The sequence below is a fragment of the Oncorhynchus nerka genome, linkage group LG26 (assembly GCF_034236695.1).
Source record: "Oncorhynchus nerka isolate Pitt River linkage group LG26, Oner_Uvic_2.0, whole genome shotgun sequence".
NCBI lineage: Eukaryota > Metazoa > Chordata > Actinopteri > Salmoniformes > Salmonidae > Oncorhynchus > Oncorhynchus nerka.
This window is the reverse complement of record NC_088421.1, coordinates 13,756,062-13,780,865: the sequence shown is the minus strand read 5'-3', so window position 1 is coordinate 13,780,865 and position 24,804 is coordinate 13,756,062. Positions and strand designations below refer to the sequence as shown.

General features: G+C 41.4%; 1 protein-coding gene and 1 long non-coding RNA gene across 3 annotated transcripts in view; one reads left to right on the top strand and one right to left on the bottom strand.

The window, feature by feature from the left end:
* The window catches only part of LOC135564660 (uncharacterized), a 529,018-nt gene extending 516,421 nt beyond the window's left edge, over nucleotides 1-12,597 (top strand). Inside the window, exon 3 of the long non-coding RNA XR_010461187.1 lies at nucleotides 10,885-12,597. This is a non-coding gene — a long non-coding RNA (uncharacterized LOC135564660). The remainder of the gene's footprint in view (nucleotides 1-10,884) is intronic.
* Nucleotides 218-20,570, bottom strand: LOC115110336 (interleukin-21 receptor-like). Of its 2 annotated transcripts, XM_029635912.2 has the most exons (15): nucleotides 20,412-20,570; nucleotides 19,977-20,091; nucleotides 19,643-19,751; nucleotides 19,246-19,433; nucleotides 18,702-18,841; nucleotides 18,428-18,599; nucleotides 18,194-18,275; nucleotides 17,453-17,546; nucleotides 3,566-5,823; nucleotides 3,369-3,456; nucleotides 3,118-3,250; nucleotides 2,760-2,944; nucleotides 2,494-2,642; nucleotides 1,527-2,389; nucleotides 218-1,421 (listed from the first exon to the last, which is right to left on the bottom strand). In XM_029635912.2, the coding sequence occupies exons 2-9, from the start codon at nucleotides 20,032-20,034 to the stop codon at nucleotides 5,122-5,124; spliced, it is 1,545 nt and encodes a 514-aa protein (XP_029491772.1). In that variant the 5' UTR covers nucleotides 20,035-20,091; nucleotides 20,412-20,570; the 3' UTR covers nucleotides 218-1,421; nucleotides 1,527-2,389; nucleotides 2,494-2,642; nucleotides 2,760-2,944; nucleotides 3,118-3,250; nucleotides 3,369-3,456; nucleotides 3,566-5,121. The 2 variants fall into 2 exon arrangements, with proteins under 2 accessions (XP_029491772.1, XP_029491770.1); XM_029635910.2 differs by lacking the exons at nucleotides 17,453-17,546; nucleotides 18,194-18,275; nucleotides 18,428-18,599; ... (3 more) ...; nucleotides 19,977-20,091; nucleotides 20,412-20,570 and having other exon boundaries at nucleotides 1,527-1,608; nucleotides 1,722-1,818; nucleotides 2,218-2,389; nucleotides 3,566-5,119.
* Nucleotides 20,571-24,804: the final 4,234 nt, after the last annotated feature.

Here is a 24,804-nt window from a genome sequence, read left to right as displayed (position 1 = left end):
TGGGTTAATTTCCCGAAACATGACGTCATATCACAACAAAACATTTGACTCTCGTTCATTTGTAGCACGCGCACATGTTTTGAAATTGCACCAAGAATGAAAGATGAAGCAAGTTGAAGACCATTGGTTGGCTATACATATATATTGTTGCAATTGTCTTTACTGATAACTATAGCTACTCATCTACTTTTTTGCGAAATAGAAAACGATACATATAAACCATACCAATGTATTATTGTATTTACAATAGCGAACAAGTATGTAATACAAAACAAATTAAAGGACATAGTAATTACAGGATTATCAAACTACTTTCAAAATATTACATAGAGCTCAAATTGTCATCCAAGAAACTGCACCTCGCCAATTTCTCCTCTAAGTGTTGAGTCGCAGCATCCTCTGGTGGTTAACTCACATACTGAAGGATCAATGGCTCTAGTGCCATCAGTGCAGATAAATTATGAAATAAACTGGTCCAAAGTAGCTATTTAAGCTATCACACAATTGATACAGTAATAAAAAAATGTACAATATTTCAAACGGACAGAAACACATCTCATTACAGTATAGTATACACAATTCTACTTCAGAATTTAAAAAAAGAAACTGCAAATGATCATAAGTCAACATTATGTCAAATCAAATCAAATCAAATTTATTTATATAGCCCTTCGTACATCAGCTGATATCTCAAAGTGCTGTACAGAAACCCAGCCTAAAACCCCAAACAGCAAGCAATGCAGGTGTAGAAGCACGGTGGCTAGGAAAAACTCCCTAGTAATTTAGGAAATTGTAAAGACTATGACACCCCTTGCTCAGTACATTATCAAAACCCAAGGAGTAGGCCATCTGTGTCCTATTGGCATATGATGTAACATTTGGTAACTTCACTCAGTGGCACAGGTTTCCTCCTTACCTGGTCCCTCTATGCAATAACTATTCAAGGGATGAGTAGAGACCTCTTTGGACACACCAGTGGGGATAAAACCTTTAGAGGTTTCGTGTAGGATACAGTAATCAGTACAGATGCATTCTGGCTCACTAGATACAGGACTATTAGGCAAGCTGCTCTCAGGGCTGAGTGTTAAGTCCTCGCATCCAGAGTCCCCCTCACAGGCGACCGAAGGGTCCTGAGAGAAAGAGGTGCCCTTCCCTCCAAACAGGAGTTCTAGGGGAGAGCAGGGCAGCTGGGTGTAAGGAATGTCCCCTGGACCATTTCCATTTGCACTGTTACTGCAGACCCAGTCCATCACTGAGGGACCAACATAGGGAGTGTGAACTTGTGCTAGGGGATATGGTGTTGTAGCTGAACAGTCCTGGTCCTCTGCTATAGGTTTGGCCTCAATAATCAAAGTATCGATGGTCAGGAGCTCTTCTGTTTTGTATGTTTGTATCAGATTGCACTCGGACTCAAGCCAGTCCTATAGAGAAAAAATGATTAAGATATAAACTGTATCCCAGGGACCATTTTGAAGGTGATATGAGGACCACTTTGGGAAAATAATAAATTAATTAGTAGACTTTACCTGGAAATGTTTGTTATCTTTGTAGAGAGGTTTGAAAAAAGGGGCTGGGCTTGGCACATCATAGAAAGCTTTTATCTTCATTCTATGACACAAATGATTGCACATGATTTGTGTTTGTTTGCTTCCAAATCAGTCTCGCTCTCTCATGACACAATTTTTAAGTATTTGTATGGGTTTCTGAAGAAGACCAGTTACCTTGTCGTGGGGTTGTAAAATACAAACAACAGAACTCCAGCAATCACACAAACTGGAAATACAAACTTGCTGAGGACAAGGACTATAGTTGGTTCTGCTGAAGGAGAAAATTAGTATATGCATCAATGGCTGTGTTTAGACAAGCAGCCCAATTCTGATATTTTTATCACTAATTGGTCTGTCTAAACACAGCCTAAATGGTTTGCCATAGCATATTTTGGGACAATAACAAAGAGGCGATAGGTAAGAGTGGTATATGATTGAACTAGTTTGTCTCCAAAGGGGCGGCAGGGTAGCCTAGTGGTTAGAGTGTTGGACTAGTAACCGAAAGGTTGCAAGTTCAAATCCCTGAGCTGACAAGGTACAAATCTGTCGTTCTGCCCCTGAACAGGCAGTTAACCCACTGTTCCTAGGCTGTCATTGAAAATAAGAATTTGTTCTTGACTGACTTTCCTAGTTAAATAAAGGTCAAAATAAAAAAGCAGATCTCTCTCACCTTCCTTTGCATCAGTCCTCAATTGCACCAATGCACTCCACGGACTCCACTGTCCTTTATATCCAGAGGACTTATATAGCCCGGATCTCACTTTCAGAACATATGTGGTATCTGGCTCAAGTCTAGATGCATCAATTAAAATAGATTTGTTTTGAGGGGACAAACAAAACCCCTGAGAAAAAAATCCAGGAAACAATTTAGCAAACAACCATTGACTTTAACAATTGAAGCATGAATTTTATTAAGATGCTCTTTATTAAGATTCTCTTTATTTACCTCGCTCTTATTGCCATGGTATTTGGTGATGAAAAGTTGGTAAGGGAACTCTGTTATATATGGATGGTGTTCATATCCACTTTGCCAAGTGCATTTGTAACCCTCTGAAGTCCACTGGACAGCGAGATGACTTGGAGCTGTTGGTTGAACTGATGACAGAGAGTTAGTCATTACACATATTTGTCAGCTATATTTTGCACAATCATAATTATTTCATGCCATATTTCATGAATTGCAAATCAATATAATCTTCACAGGGAACTTACTATTTTTGAATGGTTCAAAGCCTGTCAAGTTTGATTGGCAGTCAATGTTATAACAAAGCTGTACATTGAAACAGTCCATTTCATTAAATGAAGAGCCGTGGTACGTTACATTCTTATCAAAATCGGCCACAAATGTGCAACCATAACTGTCCCCCATCTTCACCAGTGGACATTTGAATGTAATCCTGTGGAAAAATGTTAATAATTTGTGTGATTCAAATGATATTAGAAATGATTTATCCTCTGCATATTTTTTTTTCCATTTAATGTTGTCTATTCATCTCTCCACTTCATGCAATGGACAGAACCAAGAGATTTATAACATAAGAATCCATCATCTGCACACAATAAGGCTCACCCAACTCCACCAGACCAGGTAAAATTCAACCAGTAGTGGGTATTGTTGACACCTGCAGGCTCATCAGTGATGCTCAAAGTACAGGTAATTGTAAACCAATAATCAGATACACAGGTGAGTCGATCTGTCATTTCTGTGAAGAAACACACCCTTTTATCACAACCTATGTCACCTATGTTATGATATTTTACTCCTGGACATGAATCTGAACATGAACAAAAAGAACAGTACAATGGACTATTGTACAGTACCTCCAGAAGAGCAGCACACTGATAGTTGGATGATGTTCCAAACTGCACAAAGTGCAAGTAGAAGCTTCATCTTAGCATGAGTGTAGGGCTAAACCAGGAAAAACATGTATAAGTCATGTATAATGTGCAAATTGTGCATTTTATCATAATGTGGAAAGTACACAATGGAAAACATTTCGGAGAAAGGTCCATACTACCTTGTGCATGGGTCTTGTGGATAGGGCATCTCTCAGAGAGAATGAATGAGTGAAGTCAAGCATCATAATGCTATAACAACACGATGAGAGGAAGTCAGGTCCTGTCATCATATGAAAGCTGTTCACTTCTCCACGCCTTCTTCAATGCCTCTCTGTGACAGAGTTGATTACTATCTAATTGCTCAAATTAACCATCGTAATATTTTTTATGAACATATCTCTAAGATTTTCTATTTCACATTACACACTTGTAATTTAAAAAAAAAGGTGATATGTTGGTGTACAAGTCATATTTAAGCATCATGAATATAATGAACTAAGCTATAGTTTATTATAATATTCCTGAAATTAATATAAAATGTGTTTTATCATACTCTTCAGTGCAATCAAATCAATCTGTTTCACATTTCTCAAAGATTGAGAGGTTAACGGAAACTAGACAGTGGTTTAACTCATTGTGATAACAGTGCAACGGCAACATCTAGATTATAGAATTTGATACCTAGTGGAGAGTCAATTTATCAGATGTAGCCTACCGCTGCAAGCTTTTAGTTCACAGTCACAAGTAGCTATAATTTCTTATCAGCAAATGAGAATGGTAAAGAGAAATGACAGAACTGCATTAAAGCAGACCTACATCTGTGTTCTGATGCATTTATGCATCGTACAGAAAAAGGAGACTAATATCTGAATGCTGGAATGCTCCCATAACTTAATAATATTGTTTTGACCCCTATGGGACATTATCATGCATATGAGAAAAAATGTGTACTTTAAATGAGCAATCATTAGTTGAAACAATAACAAAGTGGCCACCAGCCTCTGTCTTGGTAATACCTGAGGGATGGGCCTGGAGACATGTAACCACTCATAAATTCATAGACAGCGCTATTGATGCAAGGAATGACCATCCAATATATCAACATTTTAAGCATATTTTGAGGCTGTACAGTTTTTGTTTCCACTTACAATGTTTACAAACATTGGAGTAAAACAAGCTTATATTTTGTCTTCTGATTGGGTATGACAGTTGAATTAAGCTCATGAGGCATTTAAAGTTATATTCTTCAAGAATAAATGAGTTTATATAATTAATTTACAAGTCAAAAAATGGATGTAGCAACTGTGAATTATCCCTTTAAAGATTTAACAAGTGGTTGAAAATGAATGCAAACTCAACTGGATCCATTGTCACAAACAAAAGAAACATTAGGTGTCAAACATGATATAAAAACAATACCCTTTCCACATGGAAAATGCATGAGAAATGAAGCCATAAAAATGATTAATTTACATGAAGGCCTAAATCTAGGTCTGGGAAGGCCAAAATGAGTAATCTACATCTATTTACATAATGCAACATGACAACTATTGATTGTCAAACAATATTATTGTATTACTACGACAAACAATTTTTATGTTGGGAAGAAATCATTCCTACTCCACTTTTAAAAAAAACATGATGACAATATGAACAATATACCTATGCCAGGGAAAGTAAAGAATTTTACAAATATGCTGAAACACTGTCAGTGACACAGGAGATGAGGGAGAACTCACATCGTCCTGTTCTGTCCTGAGTCGGTTGGTTCCTCTTGCATAGTGTTACCCGTCACCCACTGTTTGACATATTCAGAAGGGGAACTGCCTACCCCACTCAGTAAAGCAGAGTCTATCTGCTTCTCAGACTCAAAGTTAGTGTTCACAGGACTGCTACAGTCAGACTCAACAAAGACTCCACTGTCAATGGTGTCCACACTGTCCAGATCCAGCACCATAGGAGGGTAGCCGTCCTCTGAGTCCAATGAAATCTGCTCTGGTTGATAGTTGCAGGCCTGTAGCTGGAACTGCCACTTCATAGCAGGCAGGCCCGTTGATGTCCATCTTCCACTCTGCCCAGATAACCCTCCTTCCTCTTCTGCCCCAGCACCAAGAGGGCCCTCCGTCTCACTGTCCATACCTCCTCTGCTACCTCCAGTATATTGGGAGAAGCTTTCCCCACCTTGGCTGCACTTGTATGTCACCCAAGAACTCCCTGACAAAGCTCCTTCCTCCCCAGACACCATCACAGTATTGATGGAGACGTGTCCAGCAGAGTGACAGGTGCCCTGGTCCCCACTGCTGCTGCAGCTGTCTTCCTCCACACTCAGCCTGGACAGCCCGAGGATGTCTAGCTGCTTCTCAGTCATCCTCTGTGTAGGTGGGTTTTTCTCCAAGGGATCCAGCTCACTGAAGATAAAGACAGGTCCAACCCATTTCTGCAAAATATAATGAAAAAATGGATGATTAAGGAGCAATAGGTACACTTGAGGTGAAAGGTAGGCCCGCCCGGTGCAGAAACAAACCCTTGCCCCTATAGGCTCATACAGTATATATATATATATATATATACTGTTTAAACAGCATGCCATTTAGCAGACGCTTTTATCCAAAGCGACTTAGTCATGCATGCTTACATTTTTCACGTATTGGTGGTCCCGGGAAAAGAACCCACTACCCTGGCGTTGCAAGCGCCATGCTCCACCAACTGAGCTACACTTGAATGCAAAAGGTTGAATGAGAGCTTATCACTGTTATTGGTAGCAGGTCATGGTAACCTCGGTCGTCAATATGAAGATCGATCAAAGAAAGAATGACCTTTTTTATTTTTTAACATTTAGAAATGTTTATGAAACTGGTGGCAGTTATTTTGTACAACTATGAACCCTTCTAGAACAAGATGTTTCCCACAGATATGCATGGACAAGCTTTTTCACCAGAATACCTTATCTGGGTGAAGAGCAATTCAGCAGAATCTATTCACTGTTTTTCATCTGAAAAGACAGCAGTAAGTGGCCATACTGCACCACTAACAGCTGTCAGAGAGCTAAAGAGAGAGGGCATTTAAAAACATCTACCTGACTGTGCTTATCATATATTGACAAAATGCTTTCTTTAAAAAAAAATATATAATTTGCTGTGAGGTTATTTTTATACTATATGATCAGGGACTTTATGCGTGTTCATCACTGACATTGACCTTATGCTATAAGACAGCATAGTTAGTACAGCTATGTCGTGCTCCTCAACTATAACCAAACCCTGTGGACATTCTCATGACTATGAACTTCTCACAGAACATCTGTACAGTTCAGAGAAATGTATACTGCTTAGCAAAAGGGCAACATAGAGTAAGTACATCCTTTATAAAAACGGATTAGTTTAGGTTTACATTAGGTTGAGCAGGAATACGATCTAATGTGTCTCGTGTGTGGCAGAGAAGTGAAGACACCAATCTACAGTTCTTGTAGTGCGTGCAAGATCAGTGTCTTATCTCTGTGGGCTGCTGCAAGAGGGTGTTTTCACAGGTTCCAGTAACTCTGGTTTATCTTTCATTAGCTTTTTCCTGCTTACTAAATCTTCTGAAATGATGTGACTGTCATGGACATGGCCATAATTACATATGAGGACTCCGAAGCAATTTCAGGGTGTAGCCCCAACTGGGACTCAAACCCAGGTCCAGCGACTGTCAAGCCAACACCTTAACTAATACACCAAGAGGTCCAAACCTCTTGATGAGGTTGCTAGGTGTTGGGTTAAGGTCACTACATTACCAATTACCTTTAGGAGAGTGTGTCCTCATGTGTACACTGCTTTCTGATGGCCGCCCTTGCTCCATCCCACTTCTGACACCAGTGTAGCAAATTTGGGGGTGTAGCCCCAACGGGAACTCGAACATATGTAACAGTATAACTTTAGACCGTCCCCTCGCCCATACCCGGAACCCTCTGCACACATCAACAACAGTCACCCACCAAGCATCGTTACCCATCGCTCCACAAAAGCCGCGGCCCTTGCAAAGCAAGGGGAACCACTACTTCAAGGTCTCAGAACCAGTGACGTCACCGATTGAAACGCTATTTAGCGCGCACCGCTAACTAAGTTAGCCGTTTCACATCCGTTACACATAGGTCCAGCGACTGTCAAGTCAACACCTTAACTGTTACCATTTGGGCTCCCGAGTGGTGCAGTGGTCTATGGCACTGCATCTCAGTGCTAAAAGCGTCACTACAGACTCTGGTTAGATTTCAGGCTGTATCACACCCGGCCGTGATTGGGAGTCCCATAGGGCAGTGCACAATTGGCTCAGTTTCGGTCCAAACCTTTTGGCTAGGTTTTGGGTTAAGGTTGCTACAATATAGTTTGTACAAAATAAAGAAACTCAATTATGAGTCTAAATATTTCTCCCAGCGTTGATCAAAGCTCAATTGATAGAGAATGGCGATTGCAACACCAGGGTTATGGGTTCGATACCCACGGGGGACCAGTACGGAGGAGAAAAACAAGTATGAAATTGTATTCACTCACTACTGTAAATCGCTCTCGATAAGAGCTTCTGCTAAATGACAGAATTGAAGACGATTGTATTCTCTTTGCCAACGATTAGTGAATAGTTGTCAGTTCGTTATGTTCACCTTCGTCCCCTGGATATTCCTTTTTAGTAGCACATGCACCTCTCTTATTAACTCCACCCTCTCGCGAACAGGCTGGGGCCGTGAAACGAGCTACCCAAGCTCGGAGTCGGCTCAGTTGAGTAGGCAAAAATGGAGATGCTGCTCGGCTTCTGACAGTGTTTGCGAGATGCCGGACAAAAGGCGAGTTTGAAACCGTCCAGCGACTCCTGCCGTGTCTACAGACAATCACCCAAACAAACAAAAAACGACTCTCGGAGAATGAGAGCACAACGGGTAAATAGACAGTCAGGCAGGTGGCTAGCTGTTGGTAGAGACTTCTATTGTAGTAACTTTGAAGGGTCCATGCTATTCGGAATCCTTGGGACGTCCCTAACGCATTATAGCTGAAATGTAAAATAGTTACTGTAAGGATTTAGGTAAGGTTTTGGTAGGGGTGGGGGTTAGGGTGGATAGCACTAACCAACGTTGAAGTGCTCTGGCTAGTATTATTTAGTCAGATAGAAGGATGAAGTAAGAAGCTAACGTTAAACGGAGCATACCTCAGCAGGAGCAACATACAGGCTACTAGGTTATCATAATAACTTTGCTTTACAGAGAGTTTGCTACTGAGACATTGGTGTGGTGATCGAGGCTGAGGCAGGCTGCAATGCATGCAGGAGGAAGCAGAGGAGAGAGAGGAAGCTAAGCAGAGAGAGGTTAGTACAGTGGTTCATTGGGGGTCTCTGCCCCATATTTGTACTAGTCTTATCAAACAAGTTAGGAACTTAAAAAGAAGATATGTTTCAATATGATCATCTTGACATGGCGTACATTAAAATGCAATTGAAATGCAAACAATACAGTTATAAAAATGGAATACTTTTCCGTTTATATCAGTGAATTACCCACTTTTATGTACCACTACATCACTGATATTAATACAGAATCATAAGTAATATTCTAATAATTAATGTGAATGTGATAATATGATTATCTCTGTGCAGTGGTGGAAAAACTACCCAATTGTAATACTCGAGTAAAAGTAAAGATACCATAACAGCAAATGACTCAACTAAAGGTGAAAGTCACCCAGTAAAATACTTCTTGAATAAAAGTCTAAAAGTATTTGGTTTTAAATATACTTAAGTATCAAAAATACATGTCATTTCTCAAATAAGTATCAAAAGTAAAAGTATAAATAATTTAAAATTCCTTATTTTACACAAACTAGAAGGTACAATTTTCTAATTTTTAAATGTATTTTTGGATAGTCAGAAGTACACTCCAACACTCAGACATAATTTACAAATGAAGCATGTGTGTTTAGTGAGTCCACCAGATCAGAGGCAGCAGGGATGACCAGGGATGTTCTCTTGATAAGTGCGTGAATTGGACCATTTTCCTGCCCTGCTAAGCTTACAAAATGTAACTTTTGGGTGTCAGGGAAACATACTTTTGGGTGTCAGGGAAAATTTTAAAAAGTACATTGTCTTTCAGAATGTAGTGGAGTAAAAATAAGTTATAAATAAAATATAAATAGTAAAGTACAGATACCCCCAAAAGCGACTTAAGTAGTACTTTAAACTATTTGTACTTGAGTACTTTACACCACTGTCTGTGTGCTCCAGTTGGATATCTGTTTATGCGGAGCTTGATTCGTAATGCCTAGGAATACAAAAGTGAACACTATCCACTGAGTGTACAAAACATTTGGAACACCTGCTCTTTCCATGATAGACTGACCAGGTGAAAGCTATGATCCCTTATTGATGTAACCTGTTGAATCCACTTCAAATCAATGAAGGTGAAAGAGAGGAGACAGGTTAAAGAAGCCTCGTGACAATTGAGACTTGGATTGTGTATGTGTGCCATTCAGAGGGTGAATGGGCAAGACAAAATATTTTAAGTGCGTGGTATGGTAGTAGGTGCCAGGCGCACTGGTTTGAGTATGTCAAGAACTGCAACGCTGCTGGGTTTTTCACGGTCAACAGTTTCCCGTGTGTATCAAGAATGGTCCGCCACTCAAATGACATCCAGCCAATATGACACAAGTCTGTGTAGCATTGAATCGCATTTGACACCTTGTAGTCCTGACAAATTGAGGCTGTTCTGGGGACAAAGGGGGGTGCAACTCAATATTAGGATGCTGTTTGCCTCTAAGCAAACAGCTGGAGGCAGGGCTTTCTCCTATAGAGCTCCATTTTTATGGAACGGTCTGCCTACCCATGTCAGAGACGCAAACTCGGTCTCAACCTTTAAGTCTTTACTGAAGACTCATCTCTTCAGTGGGTCATATGATTGATTGTAGTCTGGCCCAGGGGTGGGAAGGTGAACGGAAAGGCTCTGGAGCAACGAACCGCCCTTGCTGTCTCTGCCTGGCCAGTTCCCCTCTTTCCACTGGGATTCTCTGCCTCTAACCCTATTACAGGGGCTGAGTCACTGGCTTACTGGGGCTCTCTCATGCCGTCCCTGGAGGGGGTGCGTCACCTGAGTGGGTTGATTCACTGTTGTGGTCATCCTGTCTGGGTTGGCACCCCCCCCTTGGGTTGTGCCGTGGCGGAGATCTTTGTGGGCTATACTCAGCCTTGTCTCAGGATGGTAAGTTGGTGGTTGAAGATATCCCTCTAGTGGTGTGGGGGCTGTGCTTTGGCAAAGTGGGTGGGGTTATATCCTTCCTGTTTGTCCCTGTCCGGGGGTGTCCTCGGATGGGGCCACAGTGTCTCCTGACCCCTCCTGTCTCAGCCTCCAGTAGTAGTTTATGTGTCGGGGGGCTCGGGTCAGTTTGTTATATCTGGAGTACTTCTCCTGTCCTATTCGGTGTCCTGTGTGAATCTAAGTGTGCGTTCTCTAATTCTCTCCTTCTCTCTTTCTTTCTCTCTCTCGGAGGACCTGAGCCCTAGGACCATGCCCCAGGACTACCTGACATGATGACTCCTTGCTGTCCCCAGTCCACCTGGCCATGCTGCTGTTCCAGTTTCAACTGACCTGAGCCCTAGGACCATGCCCCAGGACTACCTGACATGATGACTCCTTGCTGTCCCCAGTCCACCTGGCCATGCTGCTGCTCCAGTTTCAACTTCCACCTGACTGTGCTGCTGCTCCAGTTTCAACTGTTCTGCCTTATTATTATTCGACCATGCTGGTCATTTATGAACATGTGAACATCTTGGCCATGTTCTGTTATAATCTCCACCCGGCACAGCCAGAAGAGGACTGGCCACCCCACATAGCCTGGTTCCTCTCTAGGTTTCTTCCTAGGTTTTGGCCTTTCTAGGGAGTTTTTCCTAGCCACCGTGCTTCTACACCTGCATTGCTTGCTGTTTGGGGTTTTAGGCTGGGTTTCTGTACAGCACTTTGAGATATCAGCTGATGTACGAAGGGCTATATAAATAAATTTGATTTGATTTGATTTTGATTTGTTCCTAATGTTTTACAAACTCAGTGTTTGCAATTTGAGGAAAGCGACATCTACAGTATGTAAAGAGTTGATGATTTAATGATTGTATCATTACAAATGACTGAACAATCGCAGATGCTACGTGTCAGTGAGAATCATGTCTCATATTTTCCCCCTTTCAGGGATATAACATTACAACTGTATTGCTAATAGGCTATCTGTTTGTAGATAGATTGAGGTGAATGAACCTACAGCAGCCAAGGTGATAATGGCCAGTGTCATTTTTGCTATTCTCCGAATAGCATTTGAAAGTTTTTTATTTGTATAGAAATGCAGTAAATAAGCTTCAACTTCAAAAAATATATATCTGAGCCCACTTTAACTCAAACCTAGTTACGACCCTGGTCATGGACACATCTTGGAGTCTTTTTCTGAGATTTTTCTCAAGATAATTTCAAAGGACAGCTTGCAAGATTGTGGTTGAGCTACTGGTGTTCTGCCAGACTCTCTACAACCACAGAGGAAGTAAAATATTTCAGCACTCTTTGCAAATACTTGCATTTTCACAATTTTATGTGAAAAGATTATTTACATTTACCCATAAATTATTTATCATCATCTATTTGTTTTGTGTGTGTGTGCGCATATTTGTGTGTGTGTGTGTATTCGTGTGTGTGTGTGTGTATGTGTATGTGTGTGCAACAGTTATACTCTGGATGATATGAAAAGGGATCTTTTGGACTGATGTCAGAACAAGTCCACATTGTGCCCCACCAAAGCCCAGCCCAGTACAAATTGATAATGGCATTCTGAATAGGCACTTGTTTTGACACCATGGGTTGTTCACTGACTTCAGACAGAGAATCTATGTCTCTCTCTACAATTCTTTCAATGTTGGCCAATCTCAAAATATTTTATTTTTATGCAATGCTTTCATTTTCCCATGGACATCACTACCCCCTACTGGATGTTTATGTAACTGTAGTTGAGAAACCAGCGGGGCCTTTATCAAAGGTGCATCTGCACAAAAAAAGTCTCTTGAGTGCGCCACAAGGGAATTTAAATAATGGTCGGCTAATAAAAACATAGCCTAATGTTAAAACAGATGAATTTGCCATCGGCAAGGAGATAGCAGCTTGTAGACTATGTTTCTTTGACATTTATTAATATGGGCTTGAATCATAATTGTATTTGGAGATGGGATGGAGACTGTTAGCTGGGTGGGGTCGGGGGAATGGGATGGGAGGATGGGGGTGGTTTTTGGAGGCCCACTTATTTTTTGTTTTCTTTTCTTCTACATTCTGAATTTATTATTACTTAAACTATGATATGATACAAATTATGTTTTCTTTTTCTGGAGTGGCAGTCCACAGGTACAACACAAAAATATATGCGTGAAATAATGAATGGGAAACATGATATGAACAGAATATTAAATTATATGAATTTTAATATTGTACCTGTAGCTCCACCCCAATGGAAAAAAAAGACAACAACAAAAAGAAAAGTGGTCAAAAAACAAAAAGAGTAGACCTGGTTTGTATGAACGTTGAGGCTTGGGCACTGGGGTAGACCTGTTTTATATGAGTGTGCCCATGGATTTACTTTATGAGTAATGGGGTGTAGGGATACACAAGGCTCATACAGCTAATGGGTCTGGATGGATGTCTATTTGCCTATTCAAATCCTTTCTGGCAGCAAGCTTGTGGTAGGAATAAAAGTGAATGGGGTTTGGGCACATGTGTTATACCACTGTATTATGAGTTGATCTATGAAATTATAGCAGAATACTTGGGGAATACAGGCCTAGCTTTAACCTAGCCTTAGTTAAATGAGCGGATGTTCGGCGTAATCAGCAGACTTCCCTACTAAACGGGCCCTTCGGTACGCTCCATATGGAGGGAAGGTGGGGTACACTGGTACTTCAATGGTCTAGGCAAAGTGGGGAAAAGGGCTGAGATAAGCAAGTAACAGGGATGAGGTATTTTGGCAAAGGAACTGTGGTCCAGGGGTAAGAAATAGGGCTTATATGGGTAGGGTAAGGGCATTGGGGTAACAGGGCTGGGGTGTGTGGGTAATTGGGTGTAGGGTTAGTGGGTTGAGGTACATAGATATCGGGGCTGAGCAATAGGGGTTAATGTCTGTTCATTTTATTATAGGCATAGCATTGTATGTTTCCAATAAAACCTACTTTTTCACATACAGTGCCTTCAGAAAATATTCATACCCTTTGATACAGCCTGAATTCAAAATGGATAAAATATATGTTTTACTCACCCATCTACACATAATGCCTCAATAATGACAGAGTGAAAACACATTTTCATACATTTTTGATAAAAAAGTATAAATTAAATACATAAATATCTCATTTACACTCCTGAGTCAATACTGTAATCGCCACCAAAGGTGCTTCTATCAGCAGGGGCCTCATTTATCAACTGTGCATACATGATCAACTGTGTGATTGTAGCTGTGAGTCTTTCTGGGTAAGTCTCTTTAAGATCTTGCCACACCTGGATTGTGCAACATCTTCCCATTATTATTTTCAAAATTCTTTAAACTCTCTTAACTGTAGGCAATTAAGGTCACAGTTATGAAAACTTAGGACACTAAAGAGGCCTTTCTACTGACTCTGTAAAACACCAAAAGAAAGATGCCCAGGGTCCCTGCTCATCTGCTTGAATGTGCCTTAGGCATGCTACAAGGAGGCATGAGGACTGCACATGTGGCCAGGGCAATAAATTACAATGTGCGTACTGTGAGACAGCGCTACAGGGAGACAGGATGGACAGTTGATCGTCCTCACAGTGGCAGACCACGTGTAATAACAACTGCACAGGATCGGTACATCCGAACATTACACCTGCGGGACAGGTACAGGATGGCAACAAAAACTGCCCGAGTTACACCAGGAACGCACAATCCCTCCATCAGTGCTCAGACTGTAGGCTGAGAGAGGCTAGACTGAGGGCTTGTAGATCTTTTGTAAGGCAGGTCCTCACCAAACATCACCGGCAACAACGTCACCTATGAGCACAAATCCACCTTCGATGGACCAGACAGGACTGGCAAAAAGTGCTTTTCACTGACGAGTCACTGTTTCGTCTCACCAGGGGTGATGGTTGGATTCACATTTATCGTCAAAGGAATGAGCGATACACCGAGGCCTGTACTCTGGAGCGGGATCGATTTGTGTCACAGCATCATCGGACTGAGCTTTTTGTCATTGTAGGCAATCTCAATGCTGTGCATTACAGGGAAGACATCCTCCTCCCTCACGTGGTACCCTTTCCGCAGGCTCATCCTGACATGACCCTCCAGCATGACAATGCCACCAGCCATACTGCTTGTTCTGTGCGTGATTTCTGGCAAAACAGGAATGTTAGTGTTCTGCCATGGCCAGCAAAGAGCCCGGATCTCAATCCCATTGAGCACGTCTGGGACCGGTTGGATCGGAGGGTGAGGGCTAGGGCCATTCCCCCCAGAAATGTCTGGGAACTTGCAGGTGTCTTAGTGGAAGAGTGGGGTAATATCTCACAGCAAAAACTGGCAAATGTGGTGCAGTCCATGAGGAGGAGATGCAATGCAGTACTTAATGCAGCTGGTGGCCACACCAGATACTGACTGTTACTTTTGATTTTGACCCCCCCCCCCCCCTTTGTTCAGGGACACATTATTCCAATTTGGTTAGTCACATGTCTGTGGAACTTGTTCAGTTTATCTCAGTTGTTGAATCTTGTTATGTTCATACAAATATTTACAAATTAAGATTACTGCAGTTGACAGTTTAATTATAGTCAGGGTGAAAGTAAACTGACATGGTCCGTACAGATTACCAGCAAAATAAATAGTGGCATTATGCCATACCGGTAAAACATGAGCCCATCACAATAATTTAAATGAAAGATGGCCAGAAAACTGTAGGCTATTACACCACAGTTTATCGTTGCCGCCTGTCAGTCGCAATAGAAATGAGCGAATTTACATTGCTCCAATATACTGTGTGATTCGATGTGAACAATGACATTTTGCCAAGGCAGAGATGACTGGCCGAGACCGAAACACGCGTGGGCAGCAAGACGCATCAGGCTACAAGAGTAGACCAAATGGCGGGTGCACAGTGCACTGTTTGGATGCTGGGTTTATGTTTGTGGACAAACGTGCGCAAGTAGCCTACTTTTTTGAAGAAATTGGCTACAGATCTTCATGCGAATCCGCATAAAACAAATATGCGCATTGTGAAAACCAGAGATGTTTCCATCAAATTGACTTGTTGCATATAAAAGGATGTGCGTGATGGTGTAGTGCACATAAAAATCATTTTAAAAGTTTCCATCGCATTTTCAACTCATGGTTTTCTCACAAAATAATTTGCGTGATAATTTTTGTCAGGTAGCGGAGCGGTTAAGAGCGTTGGTTCAAATCCCCTAAATCTACTATTTGAAAAATCGGTCGATGTACCCTTGAACAACGCACTTAACCCTAATTTCTCATGTAAATAACTCTGGATAAGAGTGTCTGCTAAATGCCCAAAATGTAAATATAGTGTGCCATCTCTGGTATTGATACGTGCGATCGAGCACAGGGGTTCCCAAACGTCTTCACTCAGTGCCCCACCCCATCCAACATTGGGGAACATCCCGCGCCCCCCACGTCAATTTCTTTGTGCACAAGCACTGTTCATGACACAAACTCATTATTTCCTGAAATTCTACACATTTTGTCATGGGTTGCAGAGAGCATTTAGCAGTTTTAAAGCTCATTTTTTTGTAATTATATAAATTTTGCCATGTCTAATCTGTATGCATGTGATATTTGAGTGACTAGAACATTACTACAAAATACATGGGCTAAAAAACCTAGCAAAAAAAAACGTTAGCTGACATGGACATTTATAACAAGTTACAAAATAGCTCTCTAAGGTATGCAATGACTGACATTACAAGAGGAAAACTGATGATGCAGTACCCATTTCCAAAATCATTCCTTTTGCATTCTACTATTACAGCTTTTAAGAGTAAATTGAAGGCCGGACTAAGTTCCCCCACAGTTGGGATCTACTCACTGCTCTTGCCAGCGCGCTGCTGGCTAGAGCGCACGTATAGCCAACATGATGAGATTATATGGACAAAAGAGCGAGATTATTAAACAATTGCACTTTCACCACCCTGTGAAGTTAATCATAATATATTTAATCTGTAGTTTAATAAACTAAACTGCATGCTTTCCCATCAAGTCATATTGGGAGGAACGCACAACACGTGATCGCGTGACTCCAAGTTTACTTCGAAATGATGGTATCAATATTTGCACATAAAAGCGTATCCAACGACATTTCTGGCATAATTCATTTTACCGACACAAAAATATCTCACCTTGTCTAGCATATTTTGTTTCGTCGACATTTGTAAACGTTTACTGTTTCCACCAGGCCTGTCATTACATTTTTATCTGACGTACTTTACCCGCATAAAAACGTTGGATACAAACCTGGTTAATCAGACGAAAACATCATGACTGGTTGTATTCATGCCAAATTAAAAGGCAATACATTTTACATTTAAAAATGACATGTTTTTACTATTCACTAAGCATCGTGGATATTACCCCTTCATAAGAGTGTCAATTGTTTTGTAAATAATACATAAAAAGGCAAATCTGAAAAGATAAGTGGTTACCTTTCTGGAATATTTATAAAATACTAATCTAAGGGGAAAATATTTAAATATAACCCTAGCAAACATCTTAGTTTAGATTTCTACCTGTGGTATTTTCCATTGGGGGATGGGGGGGGTGAACTGCTGTGATGTAATACATAAGCTCAATGTCTACTGAGCATCTACCCACATATGAGTTGAAAGCAAGCCCTTGAAGCCCCTGCAGACTGAGTCATTATAATGCCCCCCTCATATGTGTAGTCATTGCAGGATTTGATTATGGGAAAGTCCTATTGCTGGCCATGCTGAAGTTCCCCCTACAGGTAACACCTGCTGGAGGGGTTTAAAACAAGTCCCACAGACACAATGAATTTTTTTTTTTTGCCTGTATTTTTACCTTAAAATCCCCTCCATATGTGTGGTAGAGAGGTTTGAAAAAGTCCTCTGGGCTTGGGGAATAGTTGATCAAGTGTAGCCTCTTCAGCCACAATCTGCAGGGAAGAGATGTAGAGGCAAGTGACAAACAGGTTGCTTTCACAAAGGAAAATATATGTGACTGTAATCTATGTGAAAGTGACATAAGCAGAACTATTCAGGTCTTCACAAATACTCTTTTATTTTCTGGGAGGATGGAATTTCTCTCTATGCAGGTGTTATAATGTTTTATAGGGTGGTGTACTAATAATGTAGGTGCAAACCTAATCACCGCGCTATCATGGATTAGGTTTGGTATAATAATAATGTAGAAGCAGCTCTGACTTCCTGTGTCTTCTCACCCCTATATGTACATTGTGTATCTGCAAGTAAAGAGCATCAGCTGTGGTTTCTGTGTATGTGGGAGGTTATGCCAGGAAAGTGTATAGTGTATTCACGCTTTCTATAAAAACACCAAGAGGCTGAACATTTCTAGCCTGGTCGCAGATCAATTTGTGCTTTAGCCAACTGTTGTGTTTGTTCAGGGCATCTGACGAAAGTCAGAGAAGTTGGATGTAGCACGTATGATGGTGACCAGGCTAGAACATTTCATTTGTTGGCAGACCTGAAGAAATTGAGGATACAAGTTGGTGTCTGATCAAAAATGCTTAGCAAACACAAACAGTTACTGTTACCTGAATGATCATAAATAAGGAATACTCACATTTTAAAGAGGCAGCACAGGATCAAACAGAGGAGAATGGTCAGTAAAACGGGCCACTGACACAATAACTTAGCATTCCTTTCTGTAAAAATACACATAGTGTATAGAAAGAGAGAACATTTTTACTCCATTTCATACATTACTATAACATGAAAAATGAAGTCCCAATCCAATATACCCAGGAAAAGCATGTAACGCAGATCAGTTAAATCTAAACTTGCTGCATTGATGTACCTGTAGTCCTCCATTCTACAGTGGAGCTCCATTCACTCCAGGGACCTTGGTAGTTACACACAGGGTTCACTGAGGCCTGAACATTCGCCACATACTCAGTTCCTGGTTGCAGTTGAAGGCTGTTTAGCACTAGGTACCTCTGGTCTTCTCTTACAGGGTAATAGAGTGGATCCTGTAGGTCAAAAGAAAAACTTATATTTAACAGTTTGGGGGACCTGGTATTTCACATACTGTAATATTTGATTGATTAACATTGTAAATATATTTTGTTTACCTTTAAATAGTTATGTGTTGTAATCCGCACCCTGTACATTAAGAATTTATCAAGGTAAATGTTTTCATCCATCTGCCAAGTGATGTTGTAGCTGTCAATGTTCTCTGTCACTTGTACATTGACTGGATGCTGCGGCTTCACTACGGAAGAAAAGGCAGAGAAGCTTGGGTTGGAACCATTATATGAAAAAGGCATGGAATCAAGTGCACAAAGCTCAATCATTTGTACCATATTAGCTTTCAAATGCGGGTGATATATATATATATATATATATATATATATATATATATATATATAAGAACCCAAGACACTCAGTCCACATCACACAATAACCCTCATTGTAAAGACTGTTCAACACTGTCATTTCAAAGCTGTGCAAAGTTCAAAACTGCTGAAAATAATTTGTCACAGCAGAATGGCTGATAAGATGACCATACTGCTAACAATAGACACTTCTTATTCATGCCATATCTTGTCACTGAATCAGAGGCAATGTTCAGGGGAAAGTACAAACCATCCTAAGACATAGGTCTACTCCACTTACCTAATTTATACAATTTCCAGTCAGTTGAGTCATCCGTTTTCATTTTGTCTTCATTTCCTGTGTAATTTACTCTTGCAGTGCAAGTAGTGTCAGTGGATATTAACATGAAAAAATCTTCTGGTTGTATTATACACCAGCTTTGTGAGGGTGTTATTTCACAGCTATCATTCACTTGGTCAACAGAATCTCTGAAAAGAGAGAAGAGTGATTATAATATTCAAATACAGCTTTGGTGAAGAAAAACAAAACCAAATATGAAAAGGTTTATGTAACATTCAGATGTTTTTCTTCAAATGACATGTTTAAACTGTACAGTACATAAATATGTATACATGTGTTCTCTTAAATCTATCGGCGCAAGGCCAGACACACAGCAGTGATAGAGAACAGTGTGTACCTGCACTCTGCCTCAAGGAGAATGGGAGACGAGGGCACTGTGCCTGAGCAGGAACAGTTCAGGGATGTACTGTAGTCTGTGGTGCAGGTGACATTGCAGAAACATGCAACTGTGAATGCAGGAAAAAAGGATGATGTGGTCAGTGTGATGCCAGTGCCATGGTACCCAGACTCATAGTCTATATAAGGCTCTGCTGGTACCCTGATGTGGTAAAACATTTCCTGCTAATCTAACTAATTACTACACATACTAGCTATGTGTTTGAGAAAATGCATAACTTGAAAATCAATACAATATATAGCACAAATAATAGATGAGAAAAAGTTCAACTTACCATATTGAATCAGGTAACACAACACCAGTGAGCTGATTAGCTGTTGTTTCACAGCCATGAGGGCAACAATGGACTGTTCTGCTCGATAACTGAGATCATCAATGGCACCTAAAAGCTTGAAAAACAATAAATCACATATGTCCTTGTGTTGTTCATTTCTTGAAATAAAATAACTATTACTGGAAGTGTATGAAACAAATATATAGTACTGTATTGGAGTCGAGAAGAAGGAAACAAATTCATTCAAGACTATCACTTCCATGTCAAGCAAAGGTTAAGTCCGGAAATGTAAGCAACAAATGTGTTTACAAAAAACACCAAACCCCACACAAAGAAATCTAACAATGGTAGACAACGCTAACAATAGAATAAAGATATTGTACTTCAATGTTATTCATGTTATTCAGAAAAATACTATTCAGATAGTATTCTTACCTTATTGGTTCTGATAGATTCTGCTAACCATGCCACATGGCATAATTGTTCGATTAGTTCTAAAGCCAAATTAATTCATTAATTTGTGTCACAGACTGTGTGATCAAGTTCAGTGCACAATGACATATTGAAAGTTATCATCTGCTGCAGTGTCACTGAGGATGTGGCTGTTTTGTGGCTACCCTGTGAGCATTGTAGGAGGTCCCTTCCATACCCTGCTTCTGTTTCGCAACATAATCCATCTGTGAGAACAACGTTTGAGACATACAGTATATATACAAAAGTATGTGGACACCCATTCAAATGAGTGGATTTGGTTATTTCAGCCACACCCACGGCTGACAGGTGTATAAAATCGAGCACACAGCCATGCAATCTCCATGGGCAAATATTGGCAGTAGAATGGCCCGTACTGAAGAGCTCAGTGACTTTCAATGTGGCACTCTCATAGGAATCCACCTTTCCAACAAGTCAATTCGTCAAATTTCTACTAAGCTACAGTATATGGGATTGTTTCAAGAAGGTCATACCAAGGATCATTTTGCTATTTGATTTAGAATTTTAAACAACCATTTGAAGTATAAAAAATATATTTAAAAAATAGTTGATGAAACTTTATTTTTGGCCTTACTACTAGATACTCCCCCCCCACAAAAATGTATCTGTCCTACAGTACAGTATATCTGAGCGATATAAAGACAGATCAGGAAACATTTGTAATTCAATTGTACATGTATTTAACTACTTATTTCTGGCACTAAACTGTCCCCATATATACAGTACCAGTAAAAAGTTTTTGACACACCTACTCATTCAAGGTTCTTTCTTTATTTTTACTATTTTCTACATTGTAGAATAATAGTGAAGACATCAAGTAACAGACACATCATCGACTGTTCAGAGGAGACTGCGTGAATTAGGCCTTCATGGTCGAATTGCTGCAAAGAAACCACTACTAAAGGACAACAATTAGAAGAAGAGACTTGCTTGGGCCAAGAAACACAAACAATGGACATTAGACTGCTGGAAATCTGCCCTTTGGTCTGATGAGTCCAAATTTGAGATTCTTGGTTCATATATAGGGCGGAATTTGAGACAGAATATCAAATCATTTCTGGGTAACAATTATGGACTTAACAGTGATTGTTTTCAATTAAAATGGTCAAATAGTAACAAAAATAGCTTCTTAGCAAACGGCAATTTCTCAAGCAAGAATTTTCCTAGGACTGTCTAGGTGTGGTCTGAGAAATTAGCTTTTATTGGCAGAGGTTTGGAGCTCTCTTTTGTATTGGTATATAATTTACCACATGGTGATGTCACCATGGAAGGCATCTTGGAAATTCTAATCAAAAGGAAGAGAGACTGCAGATTCTTCAAAACAACAACTTTTTACTATAAGATTTGCAAATCTGGAGCTGGTTAACAATCCACTCAACAGTGCAGCGTTAAGAAACCATCAAACAAGAGCTGGGTCTCAGCCTTTATAGGAAAACACAACCACAACCAACCACCATGAGATCATGGTGGGAACATAGCGTACAAACAAGTGATAACGGCAGTTTTGTTACCCCTTTCTGCTGATAGAATTGTCGCTGCTGCTCAAGCTAGCCTTTGCTCTCTTTATATCTTCACACAGCTGTGCCCTTGAAAGAGAGGATAAGAACACGATGGACCAAAAACAGTGGTCACTCTCAGAGGCTCTTTGTCTTTGGCCGCTTGACGAAGTTACTCAGAAACAAGAGAGGAAAAATAATGGCTTCTTCTTACACGAGACAAACAGATAGTGGAAATGTACAGGTTTAAGGCGTATACAGCACATGTGTATAAGAAAGTGTGTAATTTTGCCACCATAAAGACCAAAACTCCAACATTATCCTAATTTTCACAATTTCACAGTATTATTCCAGATGACAAGAAGACAGTGGGAAGGTAGGCCCCTAAAATGGCAGGTAATCCAAAGAAAGAAGATGAGTAGGCGGCCGGTATGTTGCAATAAACTTTAGTGAACTATTAACAGTATATATTTACAAAAGAATACATATGGAAGCGGTAAGCGAAGTTGTCACTCCTACTCCTGCTCTCCTCGAAGTCACCGGTCTACTAACCACCGGTCCTGGCAACCCACATTGCGCACACCTGCTCCCCATCGTTAAGTACACCTGGACTTCATCACCACACTGATTACTCTCCCTTCATATAGCCCTCAGTAGCCTCAGTCATCAGGCAGTATTGGTTTTCGTTACGTTCAGTAAGCAGTTCCTGTCCTGTGATGATGATGATTATTATTATTATACTCACCTTCTGCACCTGCTTCCTGACTCCCTGCATATACTTTATAGAATACTGCCTCAGAAATGATGGAAGCAGTAGAAAATACATCATCTTCCAGACGGTCGAGGAACAGGGACATCTACTCCACCAAGACCACGACCAGTTGGCTCTACTGGGTACGACCACGAATGTGGTCCTCCGCATTCTCCACCGCCTCGACACCACAAGCGAGGTTCTCCATACCTCTGATTGAGGACCTCCTACCACAGGTCGTCACAGTGAGCCAGTCCCCCAGCCTATTGAGTTGTCCGTCCAGGTCAGTGGTGCCCGACTGTCCCATCCAGAGAAGTATGGTGTTACTCCATCTAAATGCTGTGGCTTCCTAAGCCAGTGCTCCTTCTATTTAGTCTATCAGACGGGAGCCCCCACCACTGAGAGGTCCAAGGTTGCCACGGTCATTTCCCTGCTGACCGGAAGGGCATTGGAGTGGGCTATGGCCGTCTGGGAGGCAGGAGAGGAGGAGCTGGGTTCCTATGAGAGGTTCATGGCTCTCTTCACCGTTGACCGTCCTCTAGAGGGAGGTGAGCGACTTTTACAACTCCAGCAGGGTGTTCAGACCACTTCGTAGTACACCCTCACCTTTCAGACTGTGGCAGCCTCAAGCGGATGGAATGAGCTGGGACTCCACACTATTCCACAGTGGACTGTACGAAGAGGTCCAGATGGAGTTGGTATGTCAGGATGACAACATATCCTTGGACGCTCTGGCCATCATTCTGGATAACCGTCTTCGGGAGCGCCGGTTTCCACCTTGTCACTCACCTCCCTCCTTGGACCCTTGGAGGTAGGGGCCACACCTCTCCGTGGCAGAGTGGCGTCGCCGGTGACAGCTGGAGCTCTGTCCCTATTACGACCAGGAGGGGCACCAGCTTCAGTGGCGTCCGGTACGTCACAACCCAGGGTCCACTAAAGAAGAGGGGCAGCCCCGTGACCTTCCGTCTCACAGGGTAGGCGTGAGTATTCCATTATCATCGTTTTCCACCAAACCCTTTGATTCCCACTTCACTGGCTGGCTGGCCCTCAAGTGTTGTCTCTACAACTCTAGTCGATTCCGGTGCCGCGGGGAACTTTATTGACCAGGCCCTCGCCTCCTCCCTGAACTCTTAAAGGGTGTGCTCCTAATCTCAGTTTGTTACCTGTATAAAAGGCACCTGTCCACAAAAGCAATCAATCAATCAGATTCCAATCTTTCCACCATGGCCAAGACCAAAGAGCTCTCCAATGATGTCAGGGACAAGATTGTAGACCTACACAAGGCTGGAATGGGCTTCAAGACCATCGCCAAGCAGCTTGGTGAAAAGGTGACAACAGTTGATGCGATTATTCGCAAATGGAAGAAACACAAAATAACTGTCAATCTCCCTCGGCCAGGGGCTCCATGCAAGATCTCACCTCGGGAAGTTGCAATGATCATGAGAACAGTGAGGAATCAGCCCAGAACTACACGGGAGGATCTTGTCAATGATCTCAAGGCAGCTGGGACCATAGTCACCAAGAAAACAATTGGTAACACACTACGCCGTGAAGGACTGAAATCCTGCAGTGCCCACAAGGTCCCCCTGCTCAAGAAAGCACATATACATGCCCGTCTGAAGTCTGAATGATTCAGAGGACAACTGGGTGAAAGTGTTGTGGTCAGATTAGACCAAAATGGAGCTCTTTGGCATCAACTCAACTCGCCGTGTTTGGAGGAGGAGGAATGCTGCCTATGACACCAAGAACCCCATCCCCACCGTCAAACATGGAGGTGGAAACATTATGCTTTGGGGTTGTTTTTCTGCTAAGGGGACAGGGAAACTTCACTGCATCAAAGGGATGATGACGGGGCCATGTACCGTCAAATCTTGGGTGAGAACCTCCTTCCCTCAGCCAGGGCATTGAAAAGGGATCATGGATGGGTCTTCCAGCAAGACAATAACCCAAAACACACGGCCAAAGCAACAAAGGAGTGGCTCAAGAATAAGCACATTAAGGTCCTGGAGTGGCCTAGCCAGTCTCCAGACCTTAATCCCATAGGAAATCTGTGGAGGGAGCTGAAGGTTTGAGTTGCCAAATGTCAGCC